The sequence below is a fragment of the Lepidochelys kempii genome, chromosome 13 (assembly GCF_965140285.1).
Source record: "Lepidochelys kempii isolate rLepKem1 chromosome 13, rLepKem1.hap1, whole genome shotgun sequence".
In the NCBI taxonomy this organism is placed as follows: Eukaryota; Metazoa; Chordata; order Testudines; family Cheloniidae; genus Lepidochelys; species Lepidochelys kempii.
In genome coordinates this window covers 9,082,148-9,107,262 of record NC_136392.1, presented here as the reverse complement: position 1 = coordinate 9,107,262, position 25,115 = coordinate 9,082,148, and the positions used below count along the sequence as shown (strand labels likewise).

The window sequence follows — 25,115 nt, the reverse complement described above, 5'->3', positions numbered from 1 at the left end:
GAGTTATTGGAGTCCCAACACTCTTCTGGCAGTATAATCTAAGGAAGAAGTGCTGCTCTTGGATGTCAGTGTTCAGCGGCCTTTGTCCTTAGTACAAAGCAGCACACGTTCATCCAAGGGCAGAATTTGGCCCTAAGAGATATGGTATGAAAAAATTTCATCTGAGAAGTTGTATAGTATCTCCATAAAAGGACACTGGGATCACAGCCATCTCTCAGAAACTACACCAATGAAAAATAAAACAGGGAGGATTTAAACATGCATTAATGCCTGTAGCAGATTGCTGACTCACCACCACAGCACCTCCTGCTGGTTGCCTCAGGAATTAGCTTTTTTCCAGCCCCAGAGCACCTCCTGCTGACTGGTGTTGCTCCTGCCTCAGGCCCCCATGTCCCTCCTGGGCCCTTTACCTTGGGGTTCTGCCCACTGCAGTCCACCCAACACTTCCATGGGGAACCCCCTGCCCCTATGCCCACCTTGCCTCAGTGGCTACTGCCAATAGTCATCTAGCCCCCTTTCTCTTGGGCAAACTGCAGTCTGTAATGGCCACTCATCATTGGTAAGGAGGTTGGACCAGCTGCCTCTGCCTAACTCTGGGCTGCACCTCCTCAGCCCCACCACCTCTTTAGGCCTTAAACATGGTCTCAGACAGGGGAGTTGCCAGGCTGGAGCACCTCTTGCCTTTCCCCAGCACAGCTCTGTGTCAGGTATCCTCCATTCCCAGGCAGCTAGGTCCTTCCCACTCCAAGGCTGGAGTGGGTCTCTTTCTAAACCTAGAGAGAGACTGTTCACCTTCTTGCCCAGCAGCTCTTTTATCAGCCCAGCCTGGCCCTGATTGGCTGCCTCCCAGCCTTTTCCTATTGGCTCTCAGCCCCAGTCCTCTCCCAGGGCTGGCTTTTAACCCTTTCAGGGCCAGAGCGGAGTGACTGCCTTGCTACAATGCCCTTTAATATTGTCCTTATGATAGATATTTTCTTTTAAGGAGAATTACACTTTCAGCCATTTCAAGTTTAGCTCATCCCTTTGCTGATGAATGAAAGCACTTTTCCATATATTCTACACAATGTAATATATGCTATAGGAGGAAAGTATCTTGTTATATAGCTGGGATCATTAGAGACTTAATACAATGTTCAGTGTAAAAGATCACTTAGGGATGAGGGTACCAATACAGTGACAAAATTCTTAATCCCTGCCCTTCCAACATCCACAAAGTAATATCCCAAAAATTAATCTAGGCAGATTTTGAAGCCCAAAACTTAGAAATTTAGAGTTTTATTATTGTTTCTAGTTTTATACATTGTTAGCTGCTTGTAAACAGGTTTAAAGGTTTCATTTAAGGCTGAGGGTAGTGTCTCTAATCCCACTATGTGTGACCAGTAATATCTGTAGGCATACTACAGCGTGAATTGAAATGCACTGCTATTTAAGGTCAGGAGAGCTAGGCAACGGGGAAAAGATATAGCTTATTATGAAAGTAAAGGTCACACCAAGACAAATTATATCCCATGAGAGTGGAAAAAACTTCCCTTCATGAAGATACAGCAGTGTCGGTTTCTTAATGTTTACCTTTTCACTGCCCCCACACTGTGATACGAAGAGGAATGCTACTTGAGTTGAAATGCCTGTATGCTGGTTGTACAAAGACTGTTCTTTCCTCGCTGATGTGATATGCCGTTAGATTTTATTTTTTTAAAGTGCTTGGACCAGATCCTCAGCTGGAGTGAATTGATGTAATTCCGTGGAAGCCAACGGAACTATACTGATTTACTTTAGCTGAGGACTGGCCTTGTTAGTTACAGTGATATAGTTAACCTTGTTAAGGTTGATATTTGCTAATTCTTCTAACCTCCTGTAACAAGTGCTCTTATTCTTCACATAGTACCACACCCAGGAGAGCGCTGGTCTCTCTCTTTCCTACATTGGCTTTGTGATGGAAACTAATGGAAGGCTCGTGGATGGACCCACAAGGGTACACTTTGAAAAGACTTCAGGCAAAATCCCAATATTCTTGCTTGGTTTTTACTTAGTCCTCACTCATGCATAGCTGTCACTGACTAGCTGCTTGAGGAGGGGCTGCAGGACTGAATTATTAAGAAGGATGTCAGATTGCAGTCCTTTATTAATAGATTAAGGAAAATGTCCTCCTGTAGCATGCAGACCAGTGACTTTCCCATCATGACAGTTACTAGCGCTCTTTCTTGAGCTACCAGAGCAATTTCATTTTGTTTGAAATTCTATCATGCAAGATGGCACTAATTAAAAGGATGGAGTCTCCAGGCCCCCATCATTTAGTAAGGAGCCCTGGGATCTTGCATGAAGGGAGCCCAAACTAAATGGAATAGCCCCAGTAGCTTAAGAAAGGGCCAAGTTCTCTGCACCTGGAAATGGCTGTTCCTCCATTGGAGGTGCCCCAATTACATCACCAGGGACTATGTGCCCTAGTAACTCTCACGATGAGAGCTCAGACTAGTAAAGGTGGGATTGGCAGGTTTGGGTATCTAAATTCTTGCTGTGGTAAAAAAATATTGGTAACATGCAACTATATGTTCTAGATCTTTCAGTAATGTTCGTTTTTCTATCCATTTGCCCTCCCTCCAACCCTCTGTATTTTTCAGTTTCCACAATGTGGTACAGGTTTTCCATTTGAAAACTAAATCTATTGCAAAAGAACTGGAGACCATTCATAGTGTTTTAGAAACTACTCCTCTGTATCAATTAAGATTACATGTAGAAGACCCATTAGCTTTGGCCACTTCCTGTTACAGATGCATTAGCTTTTTGACCTTCATAATAACAAGTAATGAAGGTCGCTTAATTAGCTAATCATGAAGACCATGCAGCAAATTACAGTATATTGAATCTTCACCAGTAAAGAAAAAGAGACCTGATGGCAATAGCATCAACTGTCAGCCATTGCAGGTCCCTGTCTCCACTCTAAACTCTGGCACCAGTAGATAAGAGTACAGCAAGCTTAGATGCTATATGAGTTCAACAGTCACTTAGTCCTACAGCATCCAGACTGCTAACTCATGCTAAAACACAAGTGCTCTACAGTTGCAAACGGTATTACAGCAAAAGTTAAACTGCAGCTGATAGCCAGTGCAATTAGTATTGCCACTTTGCAAAGTCTCGTGGCCTTGAAATATCTCTCATGATTGTATTGGAAAAGCAGATTTTCAATAACACATTAAGGTCACTTTATTAAGCCTAGTTTAGATGCTCCCTTTTCCCTTCTGCTTGGTGTTGCATCTTCCCCTATATCACACACAGGGGAGAAAGACAAAACCTAAATAAACAATCCAGAAAAACCTGGAGGGAAAGACATAGATAAAAAGAATAATCAGGAGGGGTGGAAATCAAGGGACGTACATCCACACAGGCTCTTGCTCATGATCAGAAACTGGCCTGCTGGGAGGCTGAGTTGACGAGATATTGGCAGAAGCCAAAGAACCTGAAAACATTAGAAGCTCAGATGCAATTCCAAAATTTAGTAAATTTTCTTTGCCACCCTATCCAGAGGGTCAGTGCGGAGGAAACGGACTTCTACTGGTAAGTGTCAGCTTGGAGGCCAAGCAGATTTATGATTAGATTGCTGGCACTTACAGAGAGTACCTGTAGTTGCTTGAAAGCCACCATGAGGTTTACTACTTTGTATTTTAGTGTTTTCACATACACAGATGTAAAAGCAGAGGTTTTAATGCAGGCAAAAGAGGTTCTTAACCCCCAAAGGCCTCCAGTATAATATTTTTACTCTCCTTTGCATTGAACTAAATCAATTTAAAAAAATCTTACAGGCAAGAGTTTCCAGAGGATTCAACCTCACATGAGAGGCATCAGGCCACTAGGGCTAAGGGAACACCAGGCTAATGGACAAGACCTCCACAGTTAGGTTTTTGTGGGTGGGGGGGGGTTTAAGTGTTTTGAGCTCTTCCTTAGAAATGTTGACAGTAGCTACATAGAGAGACAGAAGAAATCAATAACTCAGCTCTATTTGGTATTTCCAACCTTTCTCTGTTTGTCAGCCCAATTGAAAGGGGTAAAGGTCCCCTCCCAGTCAGCTTGTTTGTAGACTGTCATTACAGGAAGCTGGGAACACACTACATATGATAATAGTTTTATGTTCTAGAGACTGAAGGCCTGAGTGCTACCTCTAAAACTACTTCTGCAGTAGTTAGTTGGAATTCTCCTTTAGCTCAGGTGTGGTAGCACTTTTTCTTTCAGATCTGAAGGTCCTTTTTTCAAGTCCCAGCAAAGACAAATTCCTCAGAAGACAACTGCAGTTTTTTTTCTTTCTTTCCAGTGTCTCCCTCCCTGCCTAGGTGGCAGTTTGAGGTCACTGGAAGATGTACGAATAGAGGACAGAAGTTTTATAAATATTATTTTAACCCAATGGTTCTCCACATATCTCTCACATAGTTATTCTCTGTCCATTTTACTTTTGACCATGCTTCCCGAAATCAAATATGATTAAAAGTCAACAGGCAATAATATGATTGGAGAGGCAGTGTTAGAAATCTGCTGTTTTACTGATTTGTAAAGAGATATTGAAATTATAGCTGAGAATGTTTACATGAATGATTCTTAAACATACTGCAAATTCAGTTTAATAAAAAAAACCTTAGTAGGAGTCTCAATGAGCAATAAGATGTAGCCGAATTAAAATATTGCCACTAAATTTAATGAGCCAAACTTAGAATGCTTAAATTTACTCTTAAGTGTGCTAATTTAAAGGATTTGAATATGTTTGCATTTCTTGGCTTCCATGCAACACTTGGAATACATGAGAGAATATAGCCTTCAATTATTTTCCATTTGGTCCTTTTAATGGGCAAAATAGCCAAGAGCTTAAAAATGAAAGAGATTTGTTTAGCATTGACACTGTTCTACATGGCCATTAATAATTATGGAGTGCTGTGTAAAACAGAAAATCAGATTCAACTATCCGGGAGTTATGCAAATATTATTGTTACAGTTTCATTTTTTACATTGAGTTTTGTGGGATGATCTATCGTATTTTTCAGTTTGTTAGTAGAAACTGAAACAGAGGATAACTTGGTCATTTTGCTTTGCCCAAATACATCCCGAGCTGGGTACACCTTCCCTGTGACCTGTAAATGACTCATTTTGTATCCAGTAGCAAATATTATACAATGACAAAGTAAGTCCACATTAACTTCATATCATTTCATGATATCATATATTTCACAGCAGCTCTGCTGAGTGAAATACAGTTGTGTGTCGTTACATGGTATCTTGGATTATACATGATTGGGTAATTCACTAGCTATTGGGGTCCCCTGAATTGCCAACTATACAGTTCTCAACAGCCCCCTGTTCCTTTTCTCTCCTGTCAGAGAGCAGCACTGTGTCACCCTGTAAGGTGAGAAGGTTAGTAACTGCAAGACCCAGGACAGGAATTAGGAATATTAAGACTACAAGGATATGTTCAGTAGAAACAAAACAGACGTATAAAGTCTGTTACCTTGAACAAGCTCTTAAATTGAAATCTCACCCAGTAGTAAAACTTATTGGAACAATATAGCTGGATATTAAATCTTGATGGAGGTTTATGTCCCTTAAGATTTTTGCCTAAAAAATGTGACATGAAGGATACTTAGCATGTGAAAGGGAAAGTCCATTAAAATTCAGCAATGCTAGAAACCATAAAATCAGATCTGATGACAGAACTACGTGAATTTTATATCAAGGTTTACATCATACATGTATTTTGGCCATTATGTCAGAATCTTTAAAGGGGAAAGAGTTATTTCTGTTTTTACTGACATTGGTTTTACATCTGTGTCATTCCTTTGATCTGCAGTTATTCCAGATTTATTATAGTGTAAATGGGAGAGCAGAATCAGACTCAAACTCTTTCCAGTTATGATTTGGGAATTAATTTAAATTATTGGACATTATTTTGGTTGGCTCAGCAGAGCTTGAACCTACAACATGCTGCAGCTTACTGAATGACACGTCTCATTAAGCCAACAGGGAGGTCTGATTGGGACTCAGGAACTGAACCAGGTCTCCTGACTCTGTCACGGGCTTCCTTTATGGCCTTGGTCATGTCACTCAATCTCTCTGGGCCTCAGTTCCTCATCTGTAAAATGTAGATAATATTTCTGTACCTCACTGGGATGGTATGAGGAAAACTCCACTAGTGTTTGTGAGGCGCTCAGGATAAGCTGAGGAGAGCCATGTCAGAACCTAGATATACAGAATTATAATGTTTGTCCTGATTCTGAATCCAATGAACTCCCCATTGAAAGTGCATTTCTTCATGTGGCTAACAATCCCAAAGGCTAAATTCCTTCCCATGTGTTTGTGGAGAGTGAAAACCCTTTTATAAAGAATGAATCCATTACAACAATCACCAAACATCAGAAGTTAATTTAATGCACACGTCACTTTAACCAGGTCTTCATACATACTGATACAGTGCCTAGCACTGTTGAAAGTTGAGGATCCTGAAAACCTCTGGCTGCTACAGTAATAACATTTTAAATATGTTAATAAATTTAACCTTTCACCATCTGTCCTGTAAATAAAAAACAGCATAATTCTCATCATCATTATAAATGTAAGATAAATGAATGGCATGCATGTGTGTAGTCTTCATTCATAGTATTATCATAAGCATGTGTTGCGTTTTTCTCATTTACCAGATATAAATAAGATCTAAAGCTGCTCTTTCCTCATTTAGGAAATTCCCTGAAACGGTGATTCTTTTTTTAATATGGTAAACTGGTTCAGTAACTATTCTGACAAGCAAAGCTTATATTGTATTCACATAAGTCTTAATAGATCAAAAAGATTTACTAGATTACACGCTGGGGATGGTCAGAATATTCCAGATAGGAAGTATTCTCTTTTTTTAAAGTATTCTTTTTTTAAAAATCTCATTAAATTTTAAAATTACATGTTCTGATACAAAATTAATGTGCTTTTGTACAAGGAATACCTCAGTAGTGGCAAGCCATACTATGTATGTCTCATTGTCCTCAGTCTTTGTGACCACTTCCCCATAGATAATTTCTCTCGAAAACCAAGTATTTTTTGTTTTCTTACTGGAAAGTAAGTTCAGGTAAGTGATTCACCACAACTTTTGAGTGATTTCCAAATGTTTGCAAGATGTAACGAAGTGTATTTGTTTTGCTCAATGTAGTATAATTATCTCCTAGATTTCCTTAGTGCAGCTGGATAACGCCTATGTATCTCGTGGTGTATTTCATTTCCTGGATCTGCAGTGACTTACTTACAGAAAGTTTAACTCTCTTTAATGCAAAGGAAAGAAATCCATGGGAAGAAGTACGTGCATCTATATTGGTCATGTATGGAGGGTTTCAAAATAGTAGCCCCCTCCTCCTAATTTCCTCAATCTGATAAACAAACCCTCATCTCCCCTTCAGAAACTACCTTTGCTCACCTAGAATGGAACTTCTTTTAATTCAGTTATTTGTGCCTCCTGCATGCACCGTAGTATTCCAGAGTGTGCAGACCTTTCAGAAAATGCTCTGCCATATCTGAGATACTAATGTACACTCGTCTATAAAAATGGATTTATATGATGTTCCCATTAATTTATTGCATTCATAAACCTGGCTAGAAAAAAAAAACCCTGTTTTTCACGTTGACGCATGTAAGACAGTTTTTCACAGTGTGGGGGGTGGTAGTTTGTTTATTTGTACCGTGCATTTTCCTTCAGAAATAGCCCTGACATTACAAGAACTTCTTTTAAATGGCTGATCTAGAAATTACCTTCAGATTTAAAGCAATACAATCAAGGTTGCTAGGGTAACATCTTAGCCTGCCTTTTTATTTCCTTTTATCTGTTTCCAAAGTTCATGTCATTCTTCATGCCATATTTGATTTTTTTTTTTGTTTGTTTCTCAAGGTGGGAAGGAAGCTGGGAGGAATGGGCTTTAAAAGCAATGCTGTAATGCTTTTTTCCCTAAGAAGACGTTCAAATGTAAAGCTAGCAGTCCATCAGGCATTAGTAACCCCACATTAACAAACCAACAAGCTTGTATTAGGAATGAAATAAAGGCTTCTGTTTTTAGAATAACATATGTGTGTTTACATACACATTTAGACTGGTTGAAAATGCAGTCCTGGTGATTATAGAGAATTGTCAAAAGTGATTAGTGGGTGTCTAGTGATTAACAGATGCCCAGCTCCAAACACCTAAAAGGGGCTGGATTTTTAGAGGGCAAGCATTTGGCACTTTGTGAAAGTCAAGCCCCCTTTGAGGTGTCTCAGTTTAGATGCCCCCAAATTAAGGTACCTATAATCACTAGTTGCTTTTTGAAAACTTAGGGTCTGTATGCCCAGTCAGCCTGTTAAAATTCTAGGCTAAGATTTTTCAAGGAAACCTGAGGGAATTAGGTGCCCAACTCCATTAGACTCCTTTAAAAAAAAAATCCCAGCCCTAATTATTTGCATGCATAATTTAATTACAGTTGCATAAATTGTGCATGCAAATGGATGCACTTCTGAGAATCAGGGCCAGAATGTCAGAGGGTTCTGCTTTCTGAGTTCCAAAGGATCATTGTAAACAAAAGTGGAAAAAAATGAGTTGAAAGTTTATGAAAGATCTTTTTTTCTGCAACCTAGTTCCAGGCCTTAGCATGCAGATCACCTATCAGAGTTAACAACGTTGCATATAGAAGGCTTGCAAGATTGGGCCTTAATGTCTCCTAACTATATAGCAGGTAAAGGTATTTGAATATCAATGTCACCAACCCATTGTCCATAGCTTACTGATTGTTATCTTTAATTATTTATACAGATTCGTTCTGATAAGGACAGTGAGATCCATATCAGATACAGCATCACTGGAGTAGGAGCTGACCAGCCACCTATGGAAGTCTTCAGCATTGATCCCGTGTCTGGCAGAATGTATGTGACACGTCCAATGGACAGAGAAGAAAGAGCTTCCTACCATGTAAGTATGAAAATATCTTTTTTTTTCTTCTTTATGCATTGTACATGTATCCCCCTAATCCACAGCTCCTCTGCACTAGAATAGTGCAAAAGGACTTTGTGGCTAGAATAGACACACAGATTTGGGTCCTTCCCTGAGTTTGGGGTCTGAACTCACAAAGTCAAAGTAAAACACTCAAAACTGCTAGATTTCAGCAGGTTTCACGTCATCACTGAATGTTTTGTGCAATTTAGATGTAGAACTGTGGACCCAACTTGTCTTCTCAGAAGTAGGGCCCAGGTTTGCATTTCCAGTTTATGAGGAAATGAGAAAGCATGCGAGTGTTGCCCAGCTCAGGATTTATTGATCACATATTTTACACAGATCAACTCTTTTCCCTGTGACTGAGAAAAGGACTAAGGCATTGTTTTCATAACAGATTTTCATGGTTTTCACTAAAGGTGCGATTCTGCATTGATTTAGTTAAATAGGTACATTTTGTATATGTCTACATGGGAGCTAGAAGGTGTAAGTTCAAGGAGTCAGACCTGCACTAGCTGTGATCAAACTAGCATGCTAAAATTAGAAATGTTGCTGTAGTGGCGTGAGGGTTTAACTTCCCCAAGTACATGCCTAGCATCTTGGATAGCATCATTCTTAAAGCAGCGATCTCCTCACACCACTCGCCACTGCTACACTTCAGTTTTTAGCACATTGGTTTGACTGACATGGATATGTCTCCTTGAGCTAGAATTTACACCTTCCAGCTCTAGAGTAGACATATCCTTTATGTGTAGACTCTCCATGTTGTTTTAAATGTGCTTTACATTGGATGGCCCTTGTTAAATAGTCAGCATAGCTATTGCCACAGTAGCATGGTAGTGTAGACACAGACTACAGCAACGGACGGGTTTTTCCCATCACTGTAGGAACTCCACCTCCCCGAGTGATGGTAGCTAGGTCAAAGCATTCTTCCATCAATCTAGCTGTGTCTACACCAGGTGGTAGGTCAGCATAGCTATGGCGTACAGGCATGGATTTTTCACACCCTGGAGCTACCTAGTTACATTGACCTAAGTTCTAAGTGTACACCAGGGTTAAGTTTAGCCAATGTAAGGGCTGGTCCGGGGCGGCAAGTTGTATGGGCCTGTGGTGCCCGGACTCCAGGAATATTCAGGGCTCAGGGTCCGGCTCCACCAGTGTTTGGAGCTGGATCTCTTCCCTGGCCCCTGACTCACCCCCCACCCCCCCGCACACCTCACCTGAGCCCCGGAGCATCCTCCCCCCAGCCCTGGAGCATCCCTGCCTGAATGAAAGCGGCGCGGCTCTCCCTCGCCTGCCTGCACTGCCGGCACCAGCTGCAACTGCTGCCTAAGGCTGCAGCACAGCACAAGAGCAGCGCTGGCAGCAGGCTGAGGCAGCTGGCTGCACCTCAGGAGGAGAGGGAGGAGGCACACGCATGCTTGGCAGCCCTCACCTCCCCCTGCACCCACCAGGAGGAGACGCCAAGGGGGCTTCCGGCAGGTGCCAACTGGAGCGGACCTCACTCACCTGAGCAGCTGCTGGGGCTTTGGTGAGTGTTTGACCCTGTGATCCGCATCCCCTGCAGCCACCAATCCTGCCCAACGCTGGGCATGGGGCAGCCCCATCCCCAACCCCCAGTGAGGCTATGGTGAGGGGCAGCCCCTCCCCGTATGTGCCGCACCCCACTCCACCCCCTCCCGGAGCCTACACCCCAGCCCTTTCCCACACACCCCCTCCAACCCCCAAACTCCCTCCAACAGCCTGCACCCAAACTCCATCCCAAAGCCTGCACCCCTTACCCCCTCCTGCACACCCACCCCTGCCCCAGCCTGGAGCCTACACCCAAACTCTATCCCAGAGCCCAACCTCTCAACCATCCTACACCCCAATCCCCTGCCCCAGCCCAGGGCCTGTACCTCAGACCTCCTCCCCTGATCCAAACTCCCTTGCAGAGCCTTAGGCAGGTAGGGAGTGAAGTTTGGGGGGGGGCCTCTGGGCATTCTGGGCACCACCAAAATTTCTACAAACCTGCCACCCTGGGCTGGTCTACACTAAAAAGTTAAGTCAGCTGAAGTGCATCGCCTAGGGCTGTGAAAACTTTCATGCTGTTTGTGATGTGGTAAAACCAACCTAAGCCCCATTGTAAACATCTTCTGTCAGTCTAGTTACCTCCTCTCTGAAGAATCCCTTGTATCTCTGCAGCGTACAGCACTGCCGCCAGGTCACTATAGCGTTTCTAGTGAAGACATAACCTGAGCCTGCTTTAAACTGATGTAGTGTCCACACACAACGTTACACTGATTTAGGGCATATCTTCATGAGAAAACTACTGTGGCACAGCTGTAGGACAGACCCTACAGCAAGAGAAGGTTTTCTATCACTGCAGTAAATCTATCTCTCCAAGAGGCACTAGCTAAGTCAACAGAAGAATTCTTCCCTCGACCTAGTGATATCCACACTGGGGCTTAGGTCAGTTTAACTGCATCACACAGGTGTGAAATTTTTTCAGTCCTGAGTGATGTAGTTTAGCCAGTTTAACTTGATAGTGTAGCAGTGGTTTAACTGAGAGCTGGTCAAGTTTGTATATAGACCAGGCCTGAAAGAATGTGAGAAACCAATATCAACATTAGGGTGTCAGAGGAAGTTACCGAGTCATCACTCGTTACTGAAGTTGGACATGCAGTAACGATTAGTCATTTTTCATTGTAAATCGTCTGGAGGTGTTCAGACACAGACAGTACAGTGAGGAGATCATAGAAGATCTTAAGTAGGTAGATAGACTAATAGTAAATACAAGGGAATTAATAAATATTAGTAACACCAAGAGATGCTTCTGTAGACTCTACTGGCTCACAAAATGTTCTGTGTGCAGTGTAATTGGTCTCTGTATTATATTCTACAGCACAATTACAGTCACAAAGTAGAAGCAAATAATAAATACAGTCACACAAACTGATAAAAAAATTATATTACTCTTTGCACACCAGCTGCACAAAACTTCAGTACTTCCTGCATCTGTCCATTCGCTCTTTTCTACAGTGGCTACAAAAAGTTGTTTCATAGATTGCTTTGTATCAACATTGAACACATTCTTTGGTATCATAATAGTCATCGCTGGAGATGCCATACTGACAATGCAATGGTATGGACTACTTCCACCACTATCCTATTCCTAACTGCTCTGTCAGAGACGCACACTTTGTTAGCTTTATCAGGTGTCCAGTTAACCAGAGTGACAATGCTTCTGTGCAAGAGTAGAGGGATAAAGAAAATAGATTACCGCTTAAGTTGGATGGAAAGAGACATTTTCCCTGGGCAAAAAAGAATCCTAAGCAAAATTATTTTATCCTCTGTGAACAACAATTATTTTGCCTGCTGTGCCCATGAAAATATGAAGAGGATTATTTTGAAAAAGGCTCTATGTCACTCCAGTGTTCGATATTTTTTCAGAGCTGCTGGGTCATTATAACAGTTCAGCTGTTATAATTCACAAACTAACCCCTTTGATGGAGCCATTATGATGTCAGGTACAAGACGCTCTGAGCCCAAAAAAAAATGACTTAGTTTCCCATAATAATGATTTATGTGACCCAAATGTATCCTATAAGTATATTTAGACCAGAAATTTCAGGAAAGCTTGGAAAAGGCTGCTGTGTGGTGGCTGGTATCACTTCCCAAAAAACAACTTCAATTTCTAACACCTGGAATCAATGAGAACTTTTAATCTCATTCATGGGAGTCTCTTTTCTGGAAGACAAGAGACATAGGCATAAACAAACAGCTACAGCCAAATTAAGGGTTAATAAATGATTAATAGATATAATAAGCCCATTACAGGCGGCAGTAGTATATGACACAACAAATCCTGCATTTTAGCATGGGGTAGACTCGATGAAATTTGGTCCTTTCTAATCCCATGGTTCTGTGATTCTATGTTTTAAATGGCTATAAGCACATCAGTAGAAGGTGTTTATAGATAATTACAAGCCATGGTTACAAACAAACTTTTGACTGATTGGACTTTATAAATGTCCCTTTATATAAAGTGGTAACCCAAAACACTGTGGGGAGGCCAATGTTCCAGAGTTATAGGAAGAAAGAAAGGGCACCAGGTGCTTATGTGCAAGACTTCCCTATATGGGACATAACTAGACAGAGGTCCGATCTTTAGCTGGTGTTAATCAGTATAGCTCCATTATTTATTTATTTATTATTGTAGTTCCTAGGAGCCCCAGTCATGAGCCAGGACTCCACTGTGCTTGGTGCAGTGCGCAGTTCTGGGACCAAGGAGATGCTGGGGGCGGAGTGATGCTGGCTGTGCCCCATTTTTCCTCCTCCCCTACAATACAGCAGTCCCTGCTTTGGTTCCTTTTGCCCCTCCTGGCATCAATGGCTGGCTTCTCGTTGGGTCCAATGAAGTTGATTGAGCTTATGCCAATTTACCATAGCTGAGGGTCCTGCCAATAAGCACCAATATTACTAGAAACAGGCCTGACCTCAGATCCAGACATGTGAACTTTGGGAAAATTTGGATCCAGATTCAGGTTTAGATCTGAATTTTATATCTCCGTTCATCTCTAGGTATTAATACCTAATGAAGATTCTTCTTAGCTCACCTAATAGAGTCCTGGGGCCAGATTTTCAGCTGGTATAAATCCACTTGAGATAAGTGGAACTACACCAGGTAAAGATCTGGCCCCTGCGTTTTTAGCATGTAACCTACTGAGTCATCTTCTGTGTGCCACAGGCTAGCAGTTCAGCTGTGATGCCTATGTATGATCTACGCAGCTCCATTTCTTTACAGCCCCACACAGACCTAAATCTTTTTGGCATCTCTGTTGGTATCACATGCTGTCCATGTTTATTTTATTTCTAAATAACCTAAAAGCCAATACAAAAAATCTTCCTGAGAATTAGGGAGGACACATGCCAGAGTTCTGTTTCATTAACTCGCACATTTTCCATGTATACTTTCTTTTATATAATTCTGATTGCATCAAGATTGCTCTTCCTAAAGCACTCCTCTTTTAATTCTCCACATTAGGAAGCATTTGCCTGATGAAGCCCACCTTTTTTCTGAGAGGAATCATATCAATTTTTAATTATTTTGGTAGTTCTGAAGCAGAACTCGCTTGTCAGCTTTTAATATTTCTCTTGAGCATCAGAGGGATGGATTTTCCAAGGCTCTGACTCATTGTAGCAGTACTTTCTCTGTTACACAGATGTCTCTGTGTCTCAGTTTTTAAACAGTGCCAACTAACTTTCAGCAGATATCAGTGTTTAACATGGATCACTTCCCTCGCCCTTATCAGCCTGAGTTCCCATGAGCTCTCGGTGTTGTAGGTGATGACTCTCTGCTTACACTCATGGACAAATCAGTGCCTCCTGGTGCTTTTCTGACTATTTCAGGTGCCAGAACTTCCTATCAAGCTGCAGTCTGGTTGGTCTCTCATATATCTTCAAGCTTTGTTAACAAAACACCATCACCATAAAATCTAATATTTAGCCGTCAGGCAACGATATTCAATTAACATGCTTCATTTATATGCCTGTTTTTAAATACAGATATAGCTTGGAATAGTCCCAACCAGCACTTTGCTTCCATTAACACTTTTATTAAATATCAGTCAGAGGTGTCTGGACAAGGGGAGATTGGTTACAGGCTGAGATGGGAATCGTTTAGACTGTGGGGGAGACAAAAATTATTTGCGGTGTTGTAGTCCTATTGGTCCCAGGATATTAGAGAGACAAGGATGAGGTAATATCTTTTATTGGACCAACTTCTATTGGCGAAAAAAACAAACTTGCAAGCTTACACAGAGCTCTTCTTTGGGTCTGTGTAGCTCCAAAGCTTGTCTCCTTGCACCAACAGAAGTTGGTCTAATAAAAGATATTACCTCACCCACCTGTCTCTGGTAGACAAAGACAATTAGAAACAAGGAATTTGACCCAGAGAAACTAGTACTAATTGCAATAATATTTTGAACCACGTTTACAAAAGCTTATGTGTAATTCTGGTCATTTGTGCCATAATAACTTGATTTACATGTTTAATCATGATAAAGTGTGTGCAAATTAGGCACAGAATTGTATGCCCAATTTTTTAAAAAGATCTGTCACTTACAATTAATATACATATGTATTCTCAGTATTAGTGCAGAAGTAGTATTTATATTTAACACATTTCACTGTTGACTTTGACTAACTACCTTCAGATAGCACCAGCCTCCTGTGTCATCAATAATCATGATGCTGAAGCATTTGTATGCCAACAGCTACATTTACTCTAGAAATTGTCTGTAGAAAAAACACAGAAACCAGTGGTAGCTGCTGCCTAAGTATGTTAATGAAGACTGTCCTACTTTTAAAAATATTTGTTCAAGGGGACTGGCCGGCTCTTTGGCTGGTACAAAATGGAACTATAACTACTTCCACCAGCAGAGGATCTGGACCACTAGCTAAACTTTATTTACATTTATGAATCCTATACAATGGTGGTTGGATTCCAACATTTTCCATTGATCCTATTTATTCTTTCTCTAACCTGCAGCCAAGATCATGCTCTCTACTTTGCAACAACTTTAATGTTTTAAAGTCAGCTTTATTAAACAGTTACTAAATACCTCTCCAAGCACCCAATTTAAATTCCATCTGATGGTCTCCCATTTAAATGTGTTTGTGTGTTCTGACTTCTCTTCTACCCAAGGCTGTGGTAACTGGCCTTTCAAACAGTGGTTTCTCCAGTTCCAGAAGACTTTAGTCCTTTCCTCAATATGAGCATGCTCCTTTCCAGTTGTCAGAAGTAAACATGACAGTTGTTTTGTCATCTTCTGTGCCCTGCCCCCCGTGAACAGCTCACATACCATGAAAAAGCACTTAAGTGTATCAACTTCTAATCCCATCCGTTGTCTTATCACAACATCCATCGTGTAGCAGATGGAACTTGATTGCTGCCCTGCCTGCTGAGCACTGTGTGAGACTAAATCATGCATACTGAATAAATAAGTCACAGTCATATATACTTGTGGAGCAAGAAAATATAAAATGTGCTGGGCTTCATGATGATGTGGTATATCTGTTTTTTTTCCCAGTTTGAGAGCTCCACACTAGTTCAAGGGTGGGAGGGATTGCAGGACAGAAGAGAAGGTTGAAGAGGGAAAGGAAAGCTCCTGAATATCTGCTCCACCCTGTCCTTCCTTTAAACATGCCTCAAAGCCGCAGGTGACCCCTTGAAAGCCACCTGCCTTCCCTCCCTGCTCCTGCAAAGAACTCTAATGTAGCCAGCCCCAGGAGTGACTCTTGTTGTGCATTGTTATAGACTCAGACAGCAGCCCATGGAGTTCATATCAACTGTAGTTGACACTAGCAGATGGTTCTGACCCCCAGGTAAGGAACATACAGCGTACAAAAGAGTGAGAGGATATGGAGGAAGGTCATTGCCAGATGAGAACAACCAAAAGAGCACTGAAAGAATAAATAAAATATACAAGAAAGGACAAGGAAAACAGACAAAAGGGAGGGGGAGAGAGAAGGAAAAATGGTCAGAAAGGAGGCAGTAACACCATAGAAGGGGAGCTGTGAGGGCACCCAGTCACCCATGCAAACCGGAGGGCTGCAGCGGGGGATCAGCATTGAGACTGCAGTGCTCTGTGTTTGGATTGTATGTTAAATCAAAGGGTGCGTCTCACCCAATTCAATCCATGGTGGGGGGCGGGGGAGCAAGCCTTAGCTCAGCTGTCCATACTCTCAAGTACTGTTCTCACCTTCAGAATTCAGGTTTGAGGCTGTAATGCTGATGTTACCATGGAGCAGGGGAGCCTCATGTGTGTGTATCTCTGCAGGTTTAGTGAGATAACTACCGTCTTGCTTATTGAATTTTTTTCTTGAGTGAATCAGTAACATATGCATATGTTCACGGGCATATGTGTGTGACAAGCAGATAGACATGCAGTGCTGAGAAATGACTTATTCCTGGAGATTTCAAACAAGAGCTATCAAATGTAATTAAAATTTGGTGGGGATGGGGAGCCAGATCTGAAAGAGAAAGATATCGGCTTTGCACTCTGCTTTATCTCTGAATAGAGCCGTTTCCGCTCCTGAAAATGCAGCAAGACGGAGTCCAGTGAGGCTTCAGTTTGAAGATGATAACTTTAATTTTAGCTCAGAATTACTTTTTTTCAAAGACAATCTGACCTTTGACTTGTAAAAGTTATTGAATTGCTACATCTGACATAATGAAGGATAGCTCTGCTGATACAAGTCAGAGCAGTTTAGACGTAGGCATGAAATGCAAATATTAAGAGCACTAAGAATCAGGAAACACAAATGAGAGAGTCTGTATTAAAAATGAAGTCAGCCTTTTTAATATTTAAAAAAATGTGATTTTTTTAACCTTTTTTTCTTTTTTTTTTTTAAATGTCCGCCCTCAGTCTGTGTGGCAGTTTGCTCTCTTCCCTGGATTAAATCTCAGTCCAGCCTATCAAATATAGCGTGATTATATTTGTTAAACCTTCTTGGAAAACCTACACAAAGGAGTAAAATCCCATCAATCATAGTCTCGGCAAAAGCAAAAGACTGAAATCAATATTAATACAATTAGCACCCTTACATGCTATGTATCAGAGCCGCATACGTTCTTTGACACAATGGGCCTGAATTTTAGAGCATCTGCCACTTCAATTGAAGTGAATGGGACCTGGAGATACCAGCACATCTGAAAAATCTAGGCCATTATACATTAGGAATCTGGTAGGGAAAAGCATCATAGCAGGTGGTATAATAGGAGGAATTCACTAAGGGCCCATTGGGCAAGCCTACTTGAGTATCGGTCTTAAAGTGACAGTCCTGTTTCTCTAGACAGCAGTTTCACCAAACTCCTTTTATGTGGCGTTTTCATTCTTCATTCATCAATATTTCAGAATCTGCCCCTGAGGTTTTGAACACTGTCCCTGATTTTTATGTCAGTGCAGGGATTCAACAGCGCTCACTGGTACTGAAATGAGGGAAAGTGACAAAATTAAAGCTGCAATGCTCTCCCAGAGCCAGATGTCTCCCCATTGGCCAACTTAAGTCAGGCACAATACAAGACTTTCATATCCAGTCCTCCTCCCGAGCCAGCTTCGATAAATACCGTCAGCACACGACCCATGTAGTGCAGCCATCTGTTCCATATAATGAAGGAGCTATCCATTTTTTCTCACCTGATTACTGATTGTTCCAGACTATTGTTGATTGCGTTGTTTTATTAATTACTCATTTTGACATGCTGTATCTGTCCCTTTTATTCTGAAAACAGATGGTCTCGATTTCCAGCATTATTATCAATAGTTATTCCTAATAAGATGGAGTCCCAGTGCCATTTTAACTGAGAACTCAGCAGTACAGTGCTGGCTATTATAATGTTGCATCACTGATGCGGTAGTTAATGTTGAGACAGGTTTCCCATTCTTAACTATACATGGGTCTCCCCTTTGGAGAAATTGAATAAACATTGGGCAGGGACCATCTTTTTGTTCTGAGTTTGTATGGCGCCTAGGACAATGGTTGCTCTACATGACTAGTGCTCTTAGGTGCTACAGAATACAAATAATAATAACAATTGTATCAACAATTATGAGATCTCTTCACTTACTAATTACCACATGTCACATCAAAGCAATGTGAGATTCCATGGTACATTGCTGAAGTTCTTGTGACTAGTGCAAAATAAACTCGTGGCATTAATAACAGTAAGCAAACTTAGTCTTTGGAGATTGCCAAGTAACAATTACTACTTTACTTTAATGTAGTGATTTGTTAGCCGTGGAGAAAATGTTTCTTTTAGCTGATAAAATTATTTGTGTTTCTATTTACTATTATTATTTTAAAATGATTTTTAATATTGGGCCCTGTTGTGAAACATTATGTAACCTGCAGCACCTAGATGAAAACCAGATATCTGGTTTCTACTGGAAAATTGACATTCCTATAGTTTAATTTTTGGAAAGAATATAAATGCTGAAGTCAACTCCATCTTTCATCCAGAGAATTCTATCACTGACATCATGCTTCCATTGTGTTTATTTCCAGCTGAGGGCTCATGCAGTGGATATGAATGGAAACAAGGTGGAAAACCCTATTGACCTCTACATCTATGTGATTGATATGAATGACAACAGGCCTGAGTTTATAAACCAAGTCTATAATGGATCTGTTGATGAAGGATCTAAACCAGGTAGAGTTGGAAGAGCTCTTATGATAAGCCTAAGGCTTCAAATATAAAGCACAAGTTGGTTTGATCACATGTTCCATGACTCCTCTTGATGCTCAGAGATTGTTATTTTTTGTAAAAGATTGGTGAAAATTTGAACAGTTTAGCTGAACTACCATAAACGTTGAAGGGGAGTAGGTGTAGACTTGGATAAAATGGGAGCTGCATCCAAATCACACTACTTGGAAGTTTTGTTTGCAAAAGCAACTGCTGAAGCTTTGTAAAATCAAACCAGGTGTTGCCTGTCTCGAATGTTTGTTACATGTATAGAGTTCTACAGCAACATGTAATCAGTACAGTAATAATGACAGACTCCTAATAAGAAAAGCAAACCCTGCAATGATCTTGACTTTTACCTGACTGTATGTTTGAAATACTGTATATCTATCTGACTGAAAAGTAATCCAGTCATTTTTAAGATCAGTATTTTCCATCCACTCAGAGTCCAGTAAAGTCTGTGTCCCAAGTTGTGGAAAAACAACTTACTCATATGGGACCTGATCCAAAAATTATTGTAGTAAATTACAAGGTTCCCACTGACTTCATGGTGTCTGATCTCGTGCTATGGTTTTTCTGCCTATCATGAATTACGCAGAGATCTGAGACCAGGTTTTCAAAAAGTTAAGTGTGCAAATTCTCATGCAAAATCAGTGAGTGCCTAATTTGTGCATACAGTTGAGATAATGGTGCGAGCATAAGCACATTTTAAAAGTCTTTGGAAAGATTTAGCCTTTTTTAACATTTCTCTTCCAAATATACTATTAATTCATTATTGGGGGTAAAGCATAAATTGGCAGTTTAGAATATGGTAAATGGTTTGCTTTAGCTTATTGCTGAATATAACTAATATGAATGCATTCATTATCTAATGAAGAAGTGGAGATTGTGTTGTGAAAACTATTGCCACTAGTTTTAGGTAAACTGCTATAAAATACAAAGCTCCTAAAGCCTTAATGAGATTTCCCCCCCCCCCCCCGCCCCCTGAATAAATTTATTTTCAGTTGTTTACAGGTAGAAGGGTTAAACATCACATGGCTTTTGGTTTGTGTCAGCAAACATTTATCATTACTTCTCTGCTGCCTGAGGGAGTTGTCATAGAGAAGTCTCCTGAGGCCACTATTTTTAACAAGGTGAATTGCAATCCTGATTGATTGTCTTTCAGCAGTGTGAAGAATGGCTCTTGTGGTGACATGTAGTGGGGACAAAGTGTGACATTATTTCTTGAGGAAAGAACATTACATAGCTTCCCGCTTGGTATGTTTGAGGTAGAGATGCACCAAAGCTTCAAAGTTCTCATCCAGATTCTGATCCTCAGAGTTGGGCTGTAAAGAAACTGAACCGATCATTCTAATGACTCTTTCACAGAGGTTTTTTTTCCCCCTTTACACTAAGGCCACATTGGGACTTCCACGGACAAGTTATCAAGATCTGAAATGCTGATTGAAATAAGCCATGATGCTCATGACATTTCCATAACAAATCAGACTTCCCACATCTTATTCTAAAACAAATCAATACTGAAAGTGTTCCCAAATGTTCAGCTAGCTCTGCTCATTAGGATTATGAGAGGAGTAAATTGCAGTCCTTTCTTGTTTGAAATCCAGATAAGCCTATAAGCCATTAAATCAGAATAGGACTACAAAATACTTGTGCCTCTGGTTATACCACTGATTTTTGGTATTCTGCATCCCAGGCCAGTGTGCCTGCCTTTAAGGCAGGTAAATGGGAAGCAATCTGTTTTATTCAAAAGCAATTACATTTGCCTTTGATGTATTTGTTTCCCCTCCTTTCTTGTTTAATCAGTATTCTTTTAAAGGTTTATAATCATTGAATTTCTGTTCCTTGCCTCTGTAAACCCGTCTGGGGACTTGGGTGTCTGATGCCCTCTTTCTGCGAAACGTGTCAATAATTGTGAGGTTATGTCTTTGCGATAATAACGGAGAGGTCGTAGAGTTAGGTTGTGCAACCTGTGCACTCCTCACCCATTTCAAACCAGGGCATCACTGGTTTTTTTGGCGACATATATAACTAAAATGACGTACACAGCATATTTAGCTAAACATGACGCTCCCAGAGACTTGGAAACATCCTTTTTCACTCAAGTTATTTCAGGAAATTATAGTAATAAGAGGGTACTACACTAGGTCTCTGTACAATGGAAAAAAACTTGAAGCCAGGATTCCTAATTATTCATCACAACAATCGACAAATGAAAGATATAACAAATATTCCTACAGAAAACAAAAGGCAAAATATGTTCACTATTGATTCAGCAGTGCATTATATGTATAGACACACACAGTTCTGCTTCAAGCAAGCTGAAAAAAAAGTCCTCTGTGATATAGCAGATCAGCATTCATTGCCATAAAAGGCACATTTCACTCCTATTGAACTCTTTCTCGGGACTTTGACTATTCATCTCTGACTAGCCCCTTGATTACTCTTTCTGACACTTGCTATGTGTCCATATACAGGGGTCAATATTGAAAAGACTATATTTTTTCAGTTACCACATTATAGAGGAATGCCACAGGTATGTTCATGTATTTTAACTTAGGAAAGTAACTGTAGTAGCCTCGATAAACATTGACTTTAATAGCAACCACTACCAGGGGCCAAAGTCCTGTTGAACTTAGTGGAAATTTTGCCCAAATGAAAATTTGTAAAGAGCTCAAGATCTGACCCATGGAAATCTCCCAGAGATCATCAAATATATGCAGCTGAGCAGAGCACAATGACCTTGAGATACAAGGGAAAGCCCCTGTGAGGCTGATTAACAGGATCACTAGAGCGGATCAGCTCTGAAGTGAAAAACAAGGAACTCAGTTGTGCCGTTACAGCACATCTCTGGGTAAGGGGCAGAGTGGACCTGCCCCAGCTCAGGAGGAGCTGCAGAAGGGATTGTGCCTCAAGAAGATGCTGCAGCATACACGGGGTTGCCACGTGCAGCATGCTCCCTTCTTAGCAGCCAGCAAAGCTCCAGTGAGCAGAGTGAAGAGGAGCGAGTATTTTGCTTACTCCCTGTCACCTTTGGGGGGGCTACTGCCCCTGGGGAGACAGCAGAAGGGAAGATTCCTGATGGTCAGGAGAGCCCAGGAACTACAAACTGTGCCTGGCCTTTGCTGTGAGTGGTGGGGGTCCAGTCAAAAGACGGCCTAAAGAGCTCGGTGCCAAGGATCCAAAAGAAGGTGTTGAGCTTCAAGATGATGGGAATGCAGATGGGTGGGTGAGCTACAAGTGTGCGATGTGGCTATTTCACTCTGTCTACCTAGCTTCCCAGTGTGTCACCCCAGGTTTAATATGGATTCACTTCCTTCAAACATAGAAATAGCCTTCCTTGGCCATCTAGACCGACCGAGAGACAGGAGAAGGCTGGTAGAAGGATGGAGAGATTTAGTCAAAGAGGGTCCGAACTCCTTTTTGGTAAATGGGCCTTAATGGAATGCCTGGCATTCAGAATCCAACAGACTGCCCAGGTTTCCAGAGAATGTACTGTCTGAGGGGTGCAAGCCACCACTGAAATCAGACCTGGATAGGAATGCTGACCTGAGCTCATGTATTATTAATCTATTATTATTCTTGAGTAAGATTGTGCTCTCCTTAAATTGAATAGTACCATATGCCAGGAGTAGTCCCTTTGAAATTAATGGGATTACCCCTTGCAGAGTAAGGTACTACTCAGTATGAATAGGGGTGTCACTCTCTGGTCCTTGTACAATCCCCAAATGTGTGCTAGATGCTGTATTGAAATGTATCTCTTTCCCCTTCTTTGATACTCTGAAATAAATTCTTCCTTGCTGTTTCTAGTTTATTTAGTATAAGGGTATGCAGATGAACCTTTTAGTTTTTCAAATGCAGGGCCTTCCAAACAAACACAACATGAATAGTTAGTTGTGTGACATTTTTCCCCACAGAATCAGCTCCCCCCCACCACACACAGACACTCAAGTTGGTTTTGATTTAATGCACCACTGTTTGAAAGTGTATCTTAAAAGTCCATGTTTTACTCACATTGAATAATGTTCTGCTTCTTTGAACTTTGCCTCTGTATGAAGAACACAGCTAAGTTTAAAAAATGCTGCTGAAAGCTAGCGCTGAAATTCCCCTGGCCCCTCCGGCAGCCTTAATCAGCAAAGTTCTAGTTCCCTCATAACTGTAGAACTTTCCTTTCAAGAGCTGATAAAGCTGTATGGATTGCATAGCTGCTTTTCTGAATGTAGTATGTGCTGCAAGAATTCTCTTGTACCTTGAAAGCTTATTTCTGTGAACCAGGGCAAACTAGCTTATTGGGTAATAGCCAGGGGAAAAAATTCTTTTTCTTCTACTTCTTGCCATGCTTCGCAGAATCCTCTTGCAAATATTTTTACCAGTTACGGCCTGACACAAACTGTAGCTACTAGAGTTTTACAGCAGTGCTTGTACAGGATTGAGGGATCCCAGGAATATTTTGTGAGTAATGTTGGCTGCGAATTGGATTTTCCATTTCATGGGAAATTCTGTGATTTTGAATTCCCCCCCCCCCCCCAAGAGAATGAAAACAAAACAAAAAATTGAAATTTCCCATGAAATGGAATTGTGGCAAAAGTTTAATTTCAGTGTCATCAGAATGTTGTGTTTTGACAAAATCTAAATGTTACATTCCAATAATGACTTTACATATTATATTATATAATATGTATTTAAAAATTGAAATGAAAAGATGTTTTGAAATGGGAAATCAAAACATTCTGCTCTAGAAAGGTCAAACAAGTATCAGCCTTATCAGAATGCTTCACTCCAGCAGCTTTTTGTTTTTGTTTTTTCAAAATGAAATTTTGTCAAAATTTTGAAAAAACGTTTCACTTTTGACAAACTGGCATTTTCCTCTGGAAGAACCTTCAGTTGGAAGATTTCCAACCAGCTCTGTGTGGGAGGCATTTTAATATTAACCCATCCACTATCTCCCCCCTACCTATGGCCTACGTGAAATACTGGACCCTTTGAAGCCCATAGCAAAACTCCTGTTGACTTCCATGATGCCAGAATTTCACCTCCCCCTGTTTTTCATTTGATTCTTTAGCGCATAGTTAAGCTGAAGGGCAGAGCTGATGCCAGTTTCTTACTCCTGAATGAACTGGAAGAAGCTCTAAGCATCATGGGTAAACCTCCAAAGGAATGGAACATTATAATTGATACTCCTTAAGTGAAAAATGTTGTAATTAAAATTCACTGCCTCCCCCTAACTCCATGCAATTCTGATAGTGTGATTCTTGATATTGATGTCACCTAAAAAATTAAATAGTTGGGAGCAAAATCTACATGTAGCAAATTGAGTTAAAGAAATCTCATAAAAATAAATATTCTATATAATATCAGGGCTTTTTTAAAGCAGTTTATGCTATTAGTGTCCCAGTTGTTTGTTTATTTATTTTATTTCTATGCTAGCAGAGATTCCCTTGAGAGATTAACACCATGGACTAATGCACAGATGGGGCCAGATACTTGAAAGTCATCTGAATATTAAGAATTTAAATCTTTAGCCTCAGCGATTTGAATAGAAAAAGCCAATTATGGGGCTGAATTAGTTTTCAAATTAAACTGCAATTTAAGGCTTGTGAAATTAATCCTTTAAGGCACAGAGTTGCATTTATACATACACTTGTATGAAGCACTGAGGTTCTGAATTCCTGGCTCTTTCCTCTCATTCACCTGATAGTACAGTTAGCAAAGAGATGCTCATCATCCTGAAGGTTGTATTTCCACTTAAATTACAAGGGGGGGAAGTGCCGTAGGTGGTAAAATTGTTGTGAGAGAGGAAATGAAAATGGCAAAGGTAAAGTTCCAGAGTCAGTGGCAATAAGAACCATCATTTTTAACTGCTGGCAACAGACAGTAAGTGAAAAATACTTCCTTCCCATTCAAATTTGAATCAAT

General features: G+C 40.7%; 1 protein-coding gene across 4 annotated transcripts in view; it reads left to right on the top strand.

Annotated features, from left to right (window-relative positions):
* The window catches only part of CDH4 (cadherin 4), a 664,040-nt gene that overhangs the window by 505,899 nt on the left and 133,026 nt on the right, over positions 1-25,115 (top strand). For all 4 annotated transcript variants that reach the window (XM_073309188.2, XM_073309187.2, XM_073309190.2 and 1 more), the window contains 2 exons: positions 8,795-8,950; positions 19,022-19,166. In XM_073309188.2, coding sequence (XP_073165289.1) covers positions 8,795-8,950; positions 19,022-19,166 — 301 coding nt within the window. The remainder of the gene's footprint in view (positions 1-8,794; positions 8,951-19,021; positions 19,167-25,115) is intronic.